This window comes from Apteryx mantelli, chromosome 1 (genome assembly GCF_036417845.1).
Source record: "Apteryx mantelli isolate bAptMan1 chromosome 1, bAptMan1.hap1, whole genome shotgun sequence".
In the NCBI taxonomy this organism is placed as follows: Eukaryota; Metazoa; Chordata; class Aves; order Apterygiformes; family Apterygidae; genus Apteryx; species Apteryx mantelli.
In genome coordinates, this window is record NC_089978.1 from 221341273 (window position 1) to 221355085 (window position 13813).

Sequence of the window (13813 nt, forward strand, 5' to 3'; positions counted from 1 at the left end):
CCCGCGCCCCGCCCCCGGCACGCCCCCGCGCCGCTCCCATTGGCCCGCCGCCCTCCGGGGGCGTGGCCGTAGGACACACCCCCGCGCCGCTATTGGGCTGGGGCGGCGCCGGGGGCGGAGCCTCGGGGTGGGGAGGGGTGTCCCTTGGGTGCTGGGGTGCAAGGGGGGGGGGTGCGGGGAATGGGGGTGCCGGGGGGGTGGGGTGTCCTTGGGGTGCGGGGAATGGGGGTCCTGGGGGGGGGTGTGGGGTGTCCTAGGGGTGCTGGGGTGTCCCTAGGGGCACAGGGATGGCGGGTTATGGGGTGTCCCGGGGGTGCAGGGAATGGGGGTGCCGAGGGTGTGTGGGGTGTCCTAGGGGTGCTGGGGTGTCCCGGGGGTGCAGGGAATGGGGGTGCCAGGGGTGTGGGGGTGCCCCTAGTGGTGCCGGGAGCACCCTGCCACTCTCCCCCTCAGCTCCCGGCACGCTGGTCCCCACCAGCGCCACGTATTTTCCCAGCGGGAAGGTCCTTAGCGTGGGGAAACCCCGAGCAGTCACGCGCCGCCCCGGGAAGCTTCTCCCTCGGCTTCGACCGGCGCTTCGCCGCACGCACGTGCTCCGGCCCCGCTGCGGCACGCGGCTCCGGCCAGCGGCACCTGGCTCAACACCGGCTTCGCCCGGGGCGCTGCGGGTTTCTGCCCGACCTGGAGCGGATCCGGCCTGTTCAAGCCAAGCACGCGCCGGCAAAATTCACTTTTCCAACGTTTTATTTGTGTTTTGAGATTACAGAGTCTTTATTGCTGATCTAATACAATCACTCATACATTAATATTTAAAACATCCTTTTGAAAATGTTACGTTTCCAAAGTTTTAATTTCCTTACTGCAGGTTTACGCCAGTTTTGTCGTATTGTTGCTAAAATTCAGAACAGAATTATTTTCCTTATACAGTTTTGCTGGTGTTACCTAAATCTCCTTTTCCTAATTCTTTAAAAATGTGTTACATTAAAAAAAAAATAAAATAAACCAAACCCATTACATGTTTAATTTAGAGATGATCACAGGATATGATTCCAGATTGATTAGGAAAAGCCAAGCAAGCCGAAAAGCTTACAGAAGAAGCGGAACGACATGGAGAAAAGCTTTAAAAATAGAGATGGGAAAAGCTCTTGGGGGTGATTTTTGTTTTTTTTTCCTCCTATCTACCTGGAAGATGAAGTGGGCTTAAGAATCGGCACGAACGAGCTCACTGATGAGGACGGCACCACCGTACGCTCCACTCGCGACCGACACGGGGCAGGAAAGCGGCTGGTCTGAGCTGTACCGAAGGGTCCCGCGGATGGACGGCGCTTTTCCTGGGGCGGAACCGGCTGCGCCTCCGACCCTGTTCTCCAAAGGTTCCTCTGCTCGACGTGACCCCACAACTGCGTTTCCTAACGGAAGCAGCCTAAAACCGCCGCCTTCACCGCACGGAGAGGAGGGAAGCTGCTGGCTGCCCCCATCCTGCCGCCCCGCGGGGATCCCGCCAGCCCTGCTGCGGCAGGAACCGGAGCAGGTCTCCGGCCGGGACCTGACCCCGGCTGTCCTTCTCGCCACTGTCCCTAGCGAAGGATCCCCCCCTTGCCGGCTGCTGCTGGGAACGGCTTGGCTTCGCTCCTGGATTGGGAGCCAGCGTTGCTGTGCTGGCTGGGAAGCACAGGGATAACCAGAGCCGACCTCAGCACAGAGCGAGCAGAAGGACCAAGCGCTTGGCCAACGGGCAGCGTCACGCGCCGGTGTAACCTCAGGAGATGAAGAGCCGGCTGATGTTCCGGCCAGGCGTTTCTCTTTCCGTGCCTGATCCAAGAGAGGGCGGCACTCCCAAGAGGTGGCACGTTCCCCAGGTCCTGGCTGCCGGATCTGCTCGGACAAGCCTGGTGCGCAGATGAAAACCTCCTCTCTCCCTTTACTCCTTCCACTTGTGCAGTCAACACGTCCGAGATCTCGAATCTACGTGGGTGGAGAAGTTCCCAGGGCTTCACCAGAAAGCAAAAAGCCCATTCGAGCAGCACAGCCTACGAGTGAAGTCCCGGGCTCCGGAGAAACCGAGGGGATTTCCATGACTGACTGTCCTGAGAGCAGGATTTCATGCTACGCACCTACAAATAACGAAAGAAACTCGAGGGTTTGTTGGCTGTTGCAGACCAGGCTACTCCAGCGCGAGAAAATAGGTCCAAACTTGGAAGTTTAAAATAGTTCAGTGGACTCTTCCCAAAAATCTCAGGATCTGAATAAAATTCACTAGTGAGTGAAGGTTATTTAGAGTTTGTGGTTTAGAGTTTTAGAGTTTCTCTGAGGCATCCCTTACTTTTCTAGTTAAGCTATTTGAGAAGGTGCAAACTCTTCAAAGAGAAAACTGGACTAGAAAGCATCCTAGAAAACTTGCTCTGAAGACAAGCGGACCCTGGACAAGTCGGCTTCAGATCTCGCCACCAAGACTTGGCTGCGGAGGCCATAACGCCGCAGGTTGTCCCTTCTCGCGCGTGAACAAGCTGCCACCAAAGATTCCTCTTCTCACGACGGCAGAGGAGTCGGGGAGGACAGAAGAAGACTCCCGATTCTGGTGAGACACAGAGGCTTCAGAAGTTACCGTGAGAAGCGTGCGACACTGTCTGTGGCACTCGGGCAGGACATCTTGGGCCAAAACAAGTCACCACGGCAAATTGGTTCTCCGTCAGCTCCGACTAATCCATCCAGACTTGCCATGATTGGAGCAATCCTGAAGCCCGCTTGTGGTCCTGATCCCTGCGCACAAAACAGGGGTGCTGAGCACTCCGGGGCTCATTTTATACAGTCAAAGGGGATTTCCAGATTTTACTGTGTTATAAACAAAAATTACTAGAAAATAAAACTCCAAGGGCTCCTGTGAGAAGCTGGGAAATGTTGCCGTTAAAACAGGCGTCTTCCTACAGGACGAGGAACTTCCACGAGGACCGAAACTCGGCGTGACCAAGACCTCGTGTTCGAGGTCCTTCAGACCCGGCCAGCGCCACCGAGCGCGGGCACGTCTCGGCCCTGCCGGCTCCCGCCGGGCGCTGGGGGATCTCCCTGGCGGACGCTAACGGCCGGACCCTTCGTTACAGCTTTCAGCAGCGCTAAGGCAGAATTCAGCGACTCGCCGGCAGACCCGTCCCTCGGGCAGCAAGCGGGATCAAGAGAGGTTTCCCCAGCGGTTGCCGGCAAGATTCGCCGCTTCGCTGCTTAAGGCGGCGCCGGTCTCCTCGGCGGTGTCCGGAGCGAGCGAGGTTGCGCTAGTTCCGCTTCCGAATGGCACGAAAACTTAAAATCCGGCCGCCCTCCTGCCCCGCACAGCGGCTGCAGCTCTTGGGACTTGCCGCGGCTCCTGCTCCGACGGGAGGAACGGTCGGGCACGAAGGAAACCAAAAGTACCGGGTGCCCTCGAAACCGGAGCTCGGGTCTCCCCCGCCGCGTCCCCTGCGCGCGCGTCGCGCCGGCGGTGACGACGGATTACTCGAAGCTGACAAACGCTTTGCAGCAAATTAATTCCACCAGCTTCTTCCTCTCCCCACATCACTCGCTCCCCATCCTCCCGGCCCCTTGGAAAGAACAACCAAAAGAGAAAATGAAGAAAAAAAAAAAACCAACAAACCAAAAACGAAACAAAATCAACCGTCTCCCAGTCCCGTGGCAGTACGAACACCAGTGGCAGAGGCCGCGTGTACAGTATTCTAGTTTAATAAATAAATAACCTAACACACTGTCTACTACGTGAGCAAGTCCAGCTCTAAATTAGGAAGCTTGCGCTGTTTCATCCTGTACAGTAGTTGAGAAAAGACTTGGATTCTTGTTCCTTACGCTTCTCCTGGCTACAGCGGCAGGAATTTAATACCTGGGAAAGAGAAAAGAAAAGGAGGTTCCGGTGAGCCGCTGGGGGAAAAACGTGCAGTATTCCCCGTCGTGAACGTGGCGTGGTTTAGCAGGGGGGGAGACACCACGGAAGAAAAGAGATTATTTATAAAGCGCCTAAGTCCTCGTCTCCTCCCCCACAAATGCCACTTTATATTTAGACACCCGCCCTCGGCTGCCTTGGGCTTTAACTCTGCCTTTCACTTCAAACGCAGGAAGGATAAAAGCCAAAGGCGCCAGCCCGACTCGGGCCAAGTCCCCCATGTTGGCAACAGCAGCACGTAAACACGCTCAGAACCCGGAGGAGATGCACGGAAGGGGCAGGAAGGACTAGGGAATGCCCTAAAAACAAGGACCTCGCTCAGACTGGTTTAATTCAGCAAACTGAGAGATGCCTGGAGCACTGGGTGCCAGAAAGCTCCCGTCTGGCTGGAAATTAAAAGCAGGTAATTCAAATTGCAAATGAGGATACGTGTGACAGCCAGCAAGCTGCCAAGGAAAGAGGAGCTTTCTCCCTCCTGAACTTCATGGGTTGAGAATCGAGGCTTTTGATAAACCTTACTTTAACTGCACGGAGAGCAGGGCAGGAAAAGACGACGGCTCGGCACGAGCAAAACCTGCCAAGCCCCAAGCAGCGGAGCGTTTTGCTCTTGCTCTAGCCCTGCAGACCTACGTACCCAGCGCCGTGCCAAGAAACTGCCTTTTGCTGTAACGAAACACCAGGGCTTCAGTCCCCGGGCTGCCCCGCAGCGGTGCAAAGCTGTTTCCCTTCTCACAGTAAACCCCTGATCGTAAGCCTGGGAACAGGAGCGATCCAAGGGCTCACGCTAAAAACGTTCGTTTTATGTGTTTTAAGAGCGCGCCGCGTGCCGCGTCAGGGCTCCGCCGCGCCGTCCCCGCTCGCCCCGCGCCGCTGCCGCTTTCCGAGTGGCGACGGGAGCTGTCAGCAAGCCGGTCCCTTGTCCGCCCCCTCCCCGAGGACCACAAAGTCACTGGGGAAGAAAACGACGGGGGTTTGGAGCCCCACCTGTAGTAGTTTGGTTTGAAAGGCCCGTTCTTATTCAGTCCCAGGTATTTTGCTTGTTCGTCCGTTAGCTCTGTCAGGTGCGCGTCGAACGTCGGGAGGTGAAGACTTGCCACGTACTCGTCTGAAACGGTTTCAAGCCCTGGGAAGTTAGCATGGAGAAGGCAGGCGCCCCGAGTCCCCCCGCCCTCCCAAAGAGCCCTCGAAAGCCCAAAGCACGGGAGGCATCACTCTACGAGCCGCCGTGACAAGCCGTGGCGCCCGGCCTGCCTTCTCGCGGAGCTCTGCCCGGGGCAGGAGCGCAGGCCTGGCCGAAGGGGTGGGTGACTTCCCCGCGGCTGAACGCTTCAAGCAGCCCAGCAATTTGGAAGTGCTTTCTCCATCTATCCGCCCGCATCTCAACATCAACGGTTTCGTCGAGCACTGCAGGAGAAACAGGCCACCGGCTTCGACAGTGCCAAGGAAACCCTCCTTCACTGCTAGATTGCAGGGCTGCTTTTCAGCCTTCACGGGGAAAATCAAAGCTCTCATGCCCGTGGATTCTGAGATAGACAGAGCAAATCAGTGCAAAACAACCCTGCTCTGAAAAAAATACCAATCTTACAGAGCCATGAGAAGTACTGTGCTCTCCCAGCCCGTCCAAAAAAACCCAGCATGAAGCAGCAACTCCTACGAACTGTCCCAGATCACAGAAGGTGTCTGCTGCTGGCAGCTGGGGAGGAGCTAGCAGGACGCCCGAGTCCGCTGCTGCATTATGCAGCGTCTCTGGGCAAGCTGTTTAGCGCTGACTCCGTTCCTCCGCAGCCAAGATAAAAGCTACGCTTCCCTCGACTTCACGGTGCCATTAATATTTGAAAGCGCTCAGTGTCTTATAAACACCTGTTGCTCGAATTGGTAAGCGACTAAGAGGCTGCACGTTTGCTATTGAGATTAATTGCCTGCACCACGCTGAACAGTATTTAAAAACATTTTAGGTGGCAGCCAGCATCCAAACCTTGATCCAGAGAAGTGTCCAAGCCCAGCTCTCTGGCCTCTGAGCAAACGGTGGACACGCTACCGTAAGGATGCAGTTATATTTTAAAAGTGGAGCTGTAGTTTTCTGGTTGCTCCACCATGATGAGGGTGCGTACGACAGACTGACTTTCCACTTGGGATGCTCTGATACAAGCAGTGCCCAGTTCTGGTAGATGACACCTAACATACAGGCAAATTAGGGACAAAGCTGTGCCCAGTCTAGCAAAATACAATTAGCACAAGCAGAGACAAGCTGGAGAGCAAAAGCCCCGTGTGGCCAGCACAGCTCGTGAGGGGATTCTGCCGGCAGAGCTGTTGGTCAGGGGCTGCATTTCTTCGCAGCCAACTAACGCAGCTCTGCTGGCAGAAGCCCTGCACGCAAAACTCTCCTGAATCACCCCAAACGTATTCCTGCAAAGTCCTCCCCAGGTGGGGGAGGGAAGCAACGAAGCCGATTTAGAGAAGAGCACAGAGCCAGTGGGAGGAACTCGCTGCGAGACCCAGAGCTTGGCAGGGAGGTAAACAAGAGCGCTCCAGAGATTGCAACACCCTGCCAGCCTCAGCCAGCCAGGCAAAAGCTCCCATCTGTTCCACCTCGGTTAAAGAAAAGAGAAGGCAACAAGTACATCTTTACCCATTTTCTTAGGCAGCAAATACACATCTTGCTTGTAGCGGCCTTCTGGAGCGTTGTACAGCTCTATCAAAGCCAGAGCCTGGAAGAAGACACCTAGGTAAGTTACTCCTGCAGGCTGTGGAGTGAGACACTGCCTTCTGCTCGCCCCGAACCCTACTCACCTGAGTGGTTGCAGTGATGGACAATACAAAGGTGGGGACGGTGGAACAGCTCAGGTTCAGCAAGCGGCCCTGGGGAGGCGAAAAAACGACCGTTATCTCAACACGGCATCAAAAACAGTCTACAAACTGCAAAGAAGACACAGGAACTCATTTGAGCCACCGGTGAAACGCATCCCTTCTGGGGTGAAACGCAACATTTCTGTGTCACTGTTCAGTTTGAAGTGAATGGTCTCGTTTCCAAGGGATTCTACTGGTACAGGGAAAGGTTAAAGGAAGTAACCAGTGGTTAAACGGAACTAGACTGCAGCCAGGACGCTGCTCTCTTACCAGAGATCACTACTTCGCACAGCGAGGCTGCCTGAGGACTTTTTTTTTCTGTGTTAGGTGGCTGGTCGCAGCTTAGCCTGAGAACTCTCGGGGGCGAGAGCACGACTAGATGGGGCTCACGGAGAGACATGCCAGGGAACACAGCCACTTGCGTTCTTCAAAGCCACAACAAAAGTTTGGCAACAGCCAGTTGCTTTGGACTGGGCTGCAGCCCTGGAAAAATCACATGCATTTGAATCCCAAGGCACTGGGTACTGTTATAACTCAGTAAAATGATTTAGAAGTGAAAATCTGATGAAATACCCTGTGGTGGGACGCTGCTAGGGATGGATAAAGAAAAACAGAGGAGCTTTTCTGTGTTCCAGTAACTCATCAGCCAAAACAGGGTTAAAAAAAAATCCTTTCAACCAGGGGGACTGTTGCACTGTGGAGGCCCAGGAGGTGATTTCTGGAAGCGCTTTGGCACCACTGCTCGTTCAACGCTTGCTTGCTTTCTCCAGAAGCAGAGAACAGGCTGCTAGTCCCTCTCCTTCCCTGTATGCTACTCACCTCCGCCAGCAGGACTATTCTCTTCCCATCTGGCCAGATGACATGGTCTACCTGAGATCTCACCCTCTCCCAGGTCAGCTCAGGTGTACGCAAGCTTGCCTGAAACACGGTGTTAAAACAGTTAAAGCACTGGCAAAACATCAGAAAACAGAAACTACATAATAGGAAGAAAAAAGGAAGCAACTCAGGCCTTCGGTGACATTGTCCTGGGCTTATAGTTTCCTTTGGACCCAGTCGCAGTCCCAGACCAATGAAGCCTTTATGAATCATAACCTAGGAACTACTTTTATGATTACAATACGTCAAAGCTCTAGCGACAACTATTGTTCAAGCTCTTTTGACTGAAAGCCAGGCTGAGAAGCTGAACGGAAAAGGATTCACCAACTAAACCGTGCATTGCTGCGGTCACTCCTTCCCAGCAAGGCGGCTTGACAGCAAGGCACGGAGAAAGTTGCTTCAAATGTGCGGTTCTGGCAGAGCAATTCTCTACTGGCATTCAGACAAGATTCTTGTATTTTTCTACTTTTAACACAGATGAGCAGATGTCAGTGCTGGTCAGTCACGCGTGATGGGGGTGAGCCTGCTGCGCTGCACGACGTTGAACTCTCGGCTGGATCTTAATGGCATAATAACGCAAAAGCAGAGGCACTATGCTAGAGGAGGTTAGTGCTGACTCTAAGGGAAGGCATCAGGCTAGCGCATGCCAGTCACTACGCTGGAAGCCGAAGCGGTTTCACGTCTGCATCACAGGAAGGACAACGACCCGCCTGATAGCGTCAGCTGGGACGTGGGGAGCAGCGGATTATTTTAACTCCTCACAGGAGCCTGCCAGACTAGCTGGTACTGCATCAGGCACTGCTGCTGAAGGGTCCTGAAAGCGCTGTCACCCCTGAGCAGCGGCCACCCTGCGCTGTTCCCCGTCCCCTCACCCGAGCAGCCCCACCGGCGCTCACCACGTCGATCTCGGTGTTGGAATGTCCCATGTTACACACAATGCAGCTGTTCTTCATTCGGTCCAGATGTTCTCTGGTCACCACGTTCTTGTTGCCTGTAACACAGCACGTTGGTAATCAATGCGAATGGCCAAACGACACTTTCTACCGCGACGCGTGAAACACTTCCGGTGGCTGGAGCAATGCAGTCTGAGCAGTGCCCCAAGTACAGCAGTTTGCTGCCTCAGCTGATTCCCTAAACAACCTGAGGCCAGACGCAGCACTGCCCTTGGCTTATAGGGCATCTGAGGAGGTCCCTCCATGCTCTCCTGCAGCGTTTGACTGTGCTCTGGCCCTTTCCACGGCTCAGTGCAGCTATTTGTATCATGCAAAGAAAAAGCAAGAACGACAGAACAAGCATGCTCCTGGACTGCCACGAGAAGAAGCAGGTCTCCGGCATATCTCCGGGCACAGATCACCTGCCAGTTGCGGGAGAAGCAATTTGACGTTCCCCATGTTTATGGCCTCATTGCTGCTTTCCGTTGGAAAAGGATGGACATGATTACAACCAGTCCTCCTGCCTTGGGGACCGCCTACCTGTGCAGGTGATGACAATGTCAACTTGTCTGATGACTTCATTGAGTTTCACGAGCCGGAATCCATCCATGCTAAGAGGGAAAAAACAAAACAGTTTGAGAACCCATAAAAATATGCCAAAACCAGAAAAAAGCTCAAGTGACTCTCAGATGCTCATTTTAACTCTTCAGTGACAAAGACCGCAAAACGGCAACGCAGCATGCTAAGGGACAGGTATCTCAGGCCACTAGGAGTGCTTCTGGAGTTGTTAACTCACAGGACTTGGGCCTGTTGTGGGAAAAGTGGCACTTGAAAAGAGATTTTAGGGGTTTCACATTTTCTGTCAAGGACTCTGGATCAAAGAATCTCAATTTTCAACCAAGAGAGCTTTTTTAAAACTACTCCCACAGACTACATCCAGAACATGCAGATATATTCTCCTGCTGCAGAATCCTTTCTGCTATGGATTTAGATCATCTTGAAAAAAAAACCCAAACACCAAAACCCACAGATGTCTATCATTAACTTTGTAAATCCATATTTAGGCATCTGCATAATGTTTGGAAGTGTTGAGCACTCAGCAAGTCTTTACTGACTTTAATGAGAAAGGTGTGTTCAGCACATCCGATAACAAGGGCAAGATTTTTTAGGATTCATTGACAGTCCTCCTGAGAACTTATTTCTGTGATTCTCACAAGCTGCAAAATTATAGTTACTATAAAAAAATAAGTAAAATTCTTTCTGCTGGATTTCTCAGCATGTCCCATTTACAGTTTGTCCCAGTGCAAACTCCTTAGGAAAGGGACTGCACGTGCAGAATCAAATGAGTGGTTGCTGTAAAAGATTAAATTAACAAATTAGGAATTCTGCTGCTGGATGTGGCATAGTAGACTCCATCCAGCTCATTTTCTTATATTTCTTGGGTTGCTGCAGACTTGGGAAGGCTGCAAAGCAAACAGGCTGAACAGAAAGTTGATCAGATCTGCTAATTAAGCTCTTCGCACTGCAATAGCCCTTTGAAAGCTTGCTGTTAGCGAGAAAGGCGGTGGGTTTAATAAGGCTCCACACACTTCTGGGACTTTGCAAAATGACTGCTCTTCTGTTTACGATCCCATCGTACAAGTTCTAAAGCATAAGCAGCATCTCTGCAAGAAGCCAACTTTCACCTGGAGGAAACGAGGCCGGGTATAATTGCACGGTGCCTGTGCGAGGGGACAGCCGCGTGCTTTCAGCCCCGTGCCAGGGTACCAGCTTTCGTGAGGTTTGCGGAGGTTTGTGAGGGGCGGGTGAGCACAGAAACTGAAATCGTCCTTCAGTGACATGTGCACACAACACAGGAAGGCCCAAGTTTGCTCTCCAAGGTTAGCAGCTCGCTCCCAATATCGTTCCGAGCCATAACATTCAACTCTTTCAAGCAGTGTTGATTATTAGGCAAGGTTAGCATGTGGGATACAGGACAACTGGCTGATCCCTAGTGCCGTAACCCTTTGCTGGCCACAGAGGAGAGCTGCAGGTCCCTCCGAGTGTGCTGACAAGCCCCAAACCCCTCATCAGCAACCCTCTAGAGAGGGACTGCTGCTGACAGGTTTGCGGCCACATTTTTCCTGAAAGAAGCCTCCAGAAGAAGCCAGGCTCCGTGCTACTCCTTACCAGGCCTGCAGGGCACAGATCGGATCAATCTCTGTCACGTACACTATGGAGCCCATGGCCTTCAAAGCAGCACAGCAGCCCTTTCCAACCTGGGAAGGGAGAACAGCACAAAGGAAGAGGTGAGACGCCACGAGCTTGGGAGCACGACGGAGCAGCGCTACGACGACTGCCTACGCGGGAACGGACAGGCTGGAGCCAGCGCCTTCCGCTCCCTGCAGTGTTATCTCCCTTCTCCAAAAGGAACTCACAACCACTCCCTTTATATTTTAAAAGAACTCCATCTTGCTGTCGCAATCATTGCTGAGGCCATTCGAAGCTCATATGGACTGTACTACCCTGAGCTTCTTTTCTGCAGTCGGAAGAAAAGAGCCAAACGCCCTCGCAACCTGATTTGCAAGCTCTGAACCAGCTCTGGTTCCATATGCAAACTTTCCGGTTGCTTGAAAACCCTGGATTCAGAGTAATCCAGGACCTGAGTCAGGCCCCCATCACAGCTAGAAGAGGCACCGAAAAAATAAGCGTGCCATTCGTTCCCATCCCAGGGAGTTCTTTTTCCTCCACACATCCTGGTATCTAGAAAGCACAGCGATAACGAGAGATTACGCTTATCGCAGAGAAAGTTTAAGAGGCTCTTACAACCTTTGCTCTATTTAGGACGCTTAACTTTTTAATCTCTCAGGGTTAACTAGCTTTAATCTTTACACACACACAGTGCGGTTCACGGGGGAATTCAGGGATTTGGTTAAATGAGCAAGGTTGCCCGTACTTTGCGGTTGCTTCGCCTTTCCATAGGCTCGGGGGGACGTGCAATCGGCCGAGTCTGCCCAAAATTTGCTCAGCGGCTCACGTGAAACGAGCCAGCGCAACGGAAGAAAAGCAGCGTCCAGACTGAGCTCTTTGGAAAACAGTCCCAGTACAGTAGCACAGTATGGCCCACCATAACTGGTCTTCACTGGTCCCTACAATGGCTGAAGGATGAATATCCCAGTCACCCCTCTAGGGAGGATTCCTCCAGTTGGGGTGAAAGCACACTGGTAAGTCAAGATTAACTTCTTTCTTGACCACGTTTTCAGCATGCAATGCTATAGCTGCACAGGTGCATCTGCAGAAGCAAGCCTCTGAATACTTTAATATTCTGTTATTAAAGATATTCAGAATATTTAATACACATGTATTTTAAGATTCAGATTCACTCTCTGTTTAATACTTAAGACATATGCTGGAAACTGTAGATGGAAAACCTTCAGTTTTGTCAAACCAGGCCTATTGCCATCAGGTTTCAAGATAACTGCAGATGCAGAGAAAAGCACCATAGGATAAAGCCATGCAAAGGATGCACCGATTTTACATGCAGCTGGATGTAATGTGGGAAGTGTTTTCCACGTGATGAAATAGTAGACCCTTACCTCTCCGTAGCCACAAACCACTACTTGCTTTCCTCCAAACATCATGTCTGTTGTCCTTTTAAGGCTAAGGAGAAAAAAAACAATGAATAATTGAAGAGATGGATCTTAGCTAGCTCTAACAACAGCAATATCTTTGACAGAGAGAACTTCTCATATAATCAGGGTTACTGAGAGACCAGTTCGGTTGGCTTAGCTGTTGTGAAAGTCCTCCCATCCCTGTACTTCCCATAAAGAATAAAGAACAGCGGTAAGAGCTATTTGACTGATCACATTGTGAAGGGCAGCGGTAAAAACCCAGTTTGCCTCTCTTGAGCACCGTCATGCATATCCTATTGATCCAAGCAGGAATTAGGTTTATTTGAAGCCCAGTGAGGACACATGGCATTTCTGGGTGCAGAGAGGACCTGAGGGGCCCCTCAGAACTGGCTTTTTCCTTTGGTAATGGTGGGTGCTACCAATGAAATGCAGAGCTGGATGGAAGATGAAGGATTTGGGTTTTGTTTCTCTTTTATTTTTATTTTTGGTACAGTGGCACTCGGGAAATCTTTTAAATCTTTTCAAAAATCCTTTTTTAATTAATATTATTTTTTAAGTCAAAAGACTCCATAGAAATAACTACAGCAGGAGCAGACAAGTGGTAATTTATTGCCAGAATCCCAATGCATACAAATAAAGCTCTCCCTTCCACTCGGTTTCCTCCTGGTTTCTCCGTAAGAGTGTCCTAGATTACAGGCTATTTTTAGCACACAAGTAAATAGGCTAGCAGTGCAGGGAAGGTGAAATTCCCTTACATTTTCAACAGAATTTAAACAAAAATCCCAGCAGATTTAATTGCACTTTTGCTCAGATTTTCTTTGGCCCAGTTTTAGGGGCCTGAGCCGGACTAACTCAAATCCCAATTTACCTACCCATTACATTCATAATCCATCACAACTGAAGACAACATGATAAGGAAGACGTTTAAAGATTTTAACTTATCATTAGCCACCGAAAGAATCCACACCGCACATAGAACATGGATCTGAACATTAGGTCCTCAGACACCCAAAATCTGGAAGCAATTCCCCACTGGGCAGCTAACCCCCAGCAGCAGAGGCTGCCTTGTGTGCCTCTAATTAGTACCCTGTGATCACACACTGTGGCATGGCATAGTAAAGAAGGACTAAAACACAGGCACGGATGAAAACAGCTGCATGGACGCCCTGCAGCAGGCAGGGAGCAGGATCCTTCCCCAGAGCAGGGAAGACACGCAGACCGAGCATTGCTCTCCCAAGACAGCTACTGCATACAGCAAAGTCCAGGGAGCGACACCTCACATCCTGGAGCGGGCTGCTCCGTGTTGCAACTTTGCAAGTCACACGTATTTTAGAGACCAGCTGAAGATTTTGATTGAACTTTTCAAGTTTTGATGGGCAGGATGGGCAAGAGTCCACTGGCTGTTCGCAGCGGCATATTCTGGCTTATGCAATAAAACATCTTGGCACGTGGAAGAGGCAGCTACCATCATCATAGACTTGACAAGGAGTCCAAAATTCAGTGTTTTAGAACAACATACAACTGAGATGTGGAAAAGAAACTGTGCTTGCAGCAGATCATCATGGGGAAGCATATTAGGTAGTTCATTAAATTATATGATGCTTAGACACATTTTAAAGATC

The 13813-nt window shown here is 51.5% G+C and overlaps 1 protein-coding gene across 1 annotated transcript in view; it reads right to left on the reverse strand.

Moving 5' to 3' along the window:
- Positions 1-726: 726 nt before the first annotated feature.
- AHCYL2 (adenosylhomocysteinase like 2) overlaps positions 727-13813 on the reverse strand; it is a 113139-nt gene continuing 100052 nt past the window's right edge. The window contains exons 9-17 of the mRNA XM_067317594.1: positions 12156-12219; positions 10750-10838; positions 9121-9191; positions 8545-8639; positions 7592-7690; positions 6716-6784; positions 6555-6633; positions 4910-5030; positions 727-3865 (exon numbers count right to left, since the gene is read on the reverse strand). Of these exons, the coding sequence (XP_067173695.1) occupies positions 3859-3865; positions 4910-5030; positions 6555-6633; positions 6716-6784; positions 7592-7690; positions 8545-8639; positions 9121-9191; positions 10750-10838; positions 12156-12219 (694 nt within the window). The 3' untranslated portion in view covers positions 727-3858. The remainder of the gene's footprint in view (positions 3866-4909; positions 5031-6554; positions 6634-6715; positions 6785-7591; positions 7691-8544; positions 8640-9120; positions 9192-10749; positions 10839-12155; positions 12220-13813) is intronic.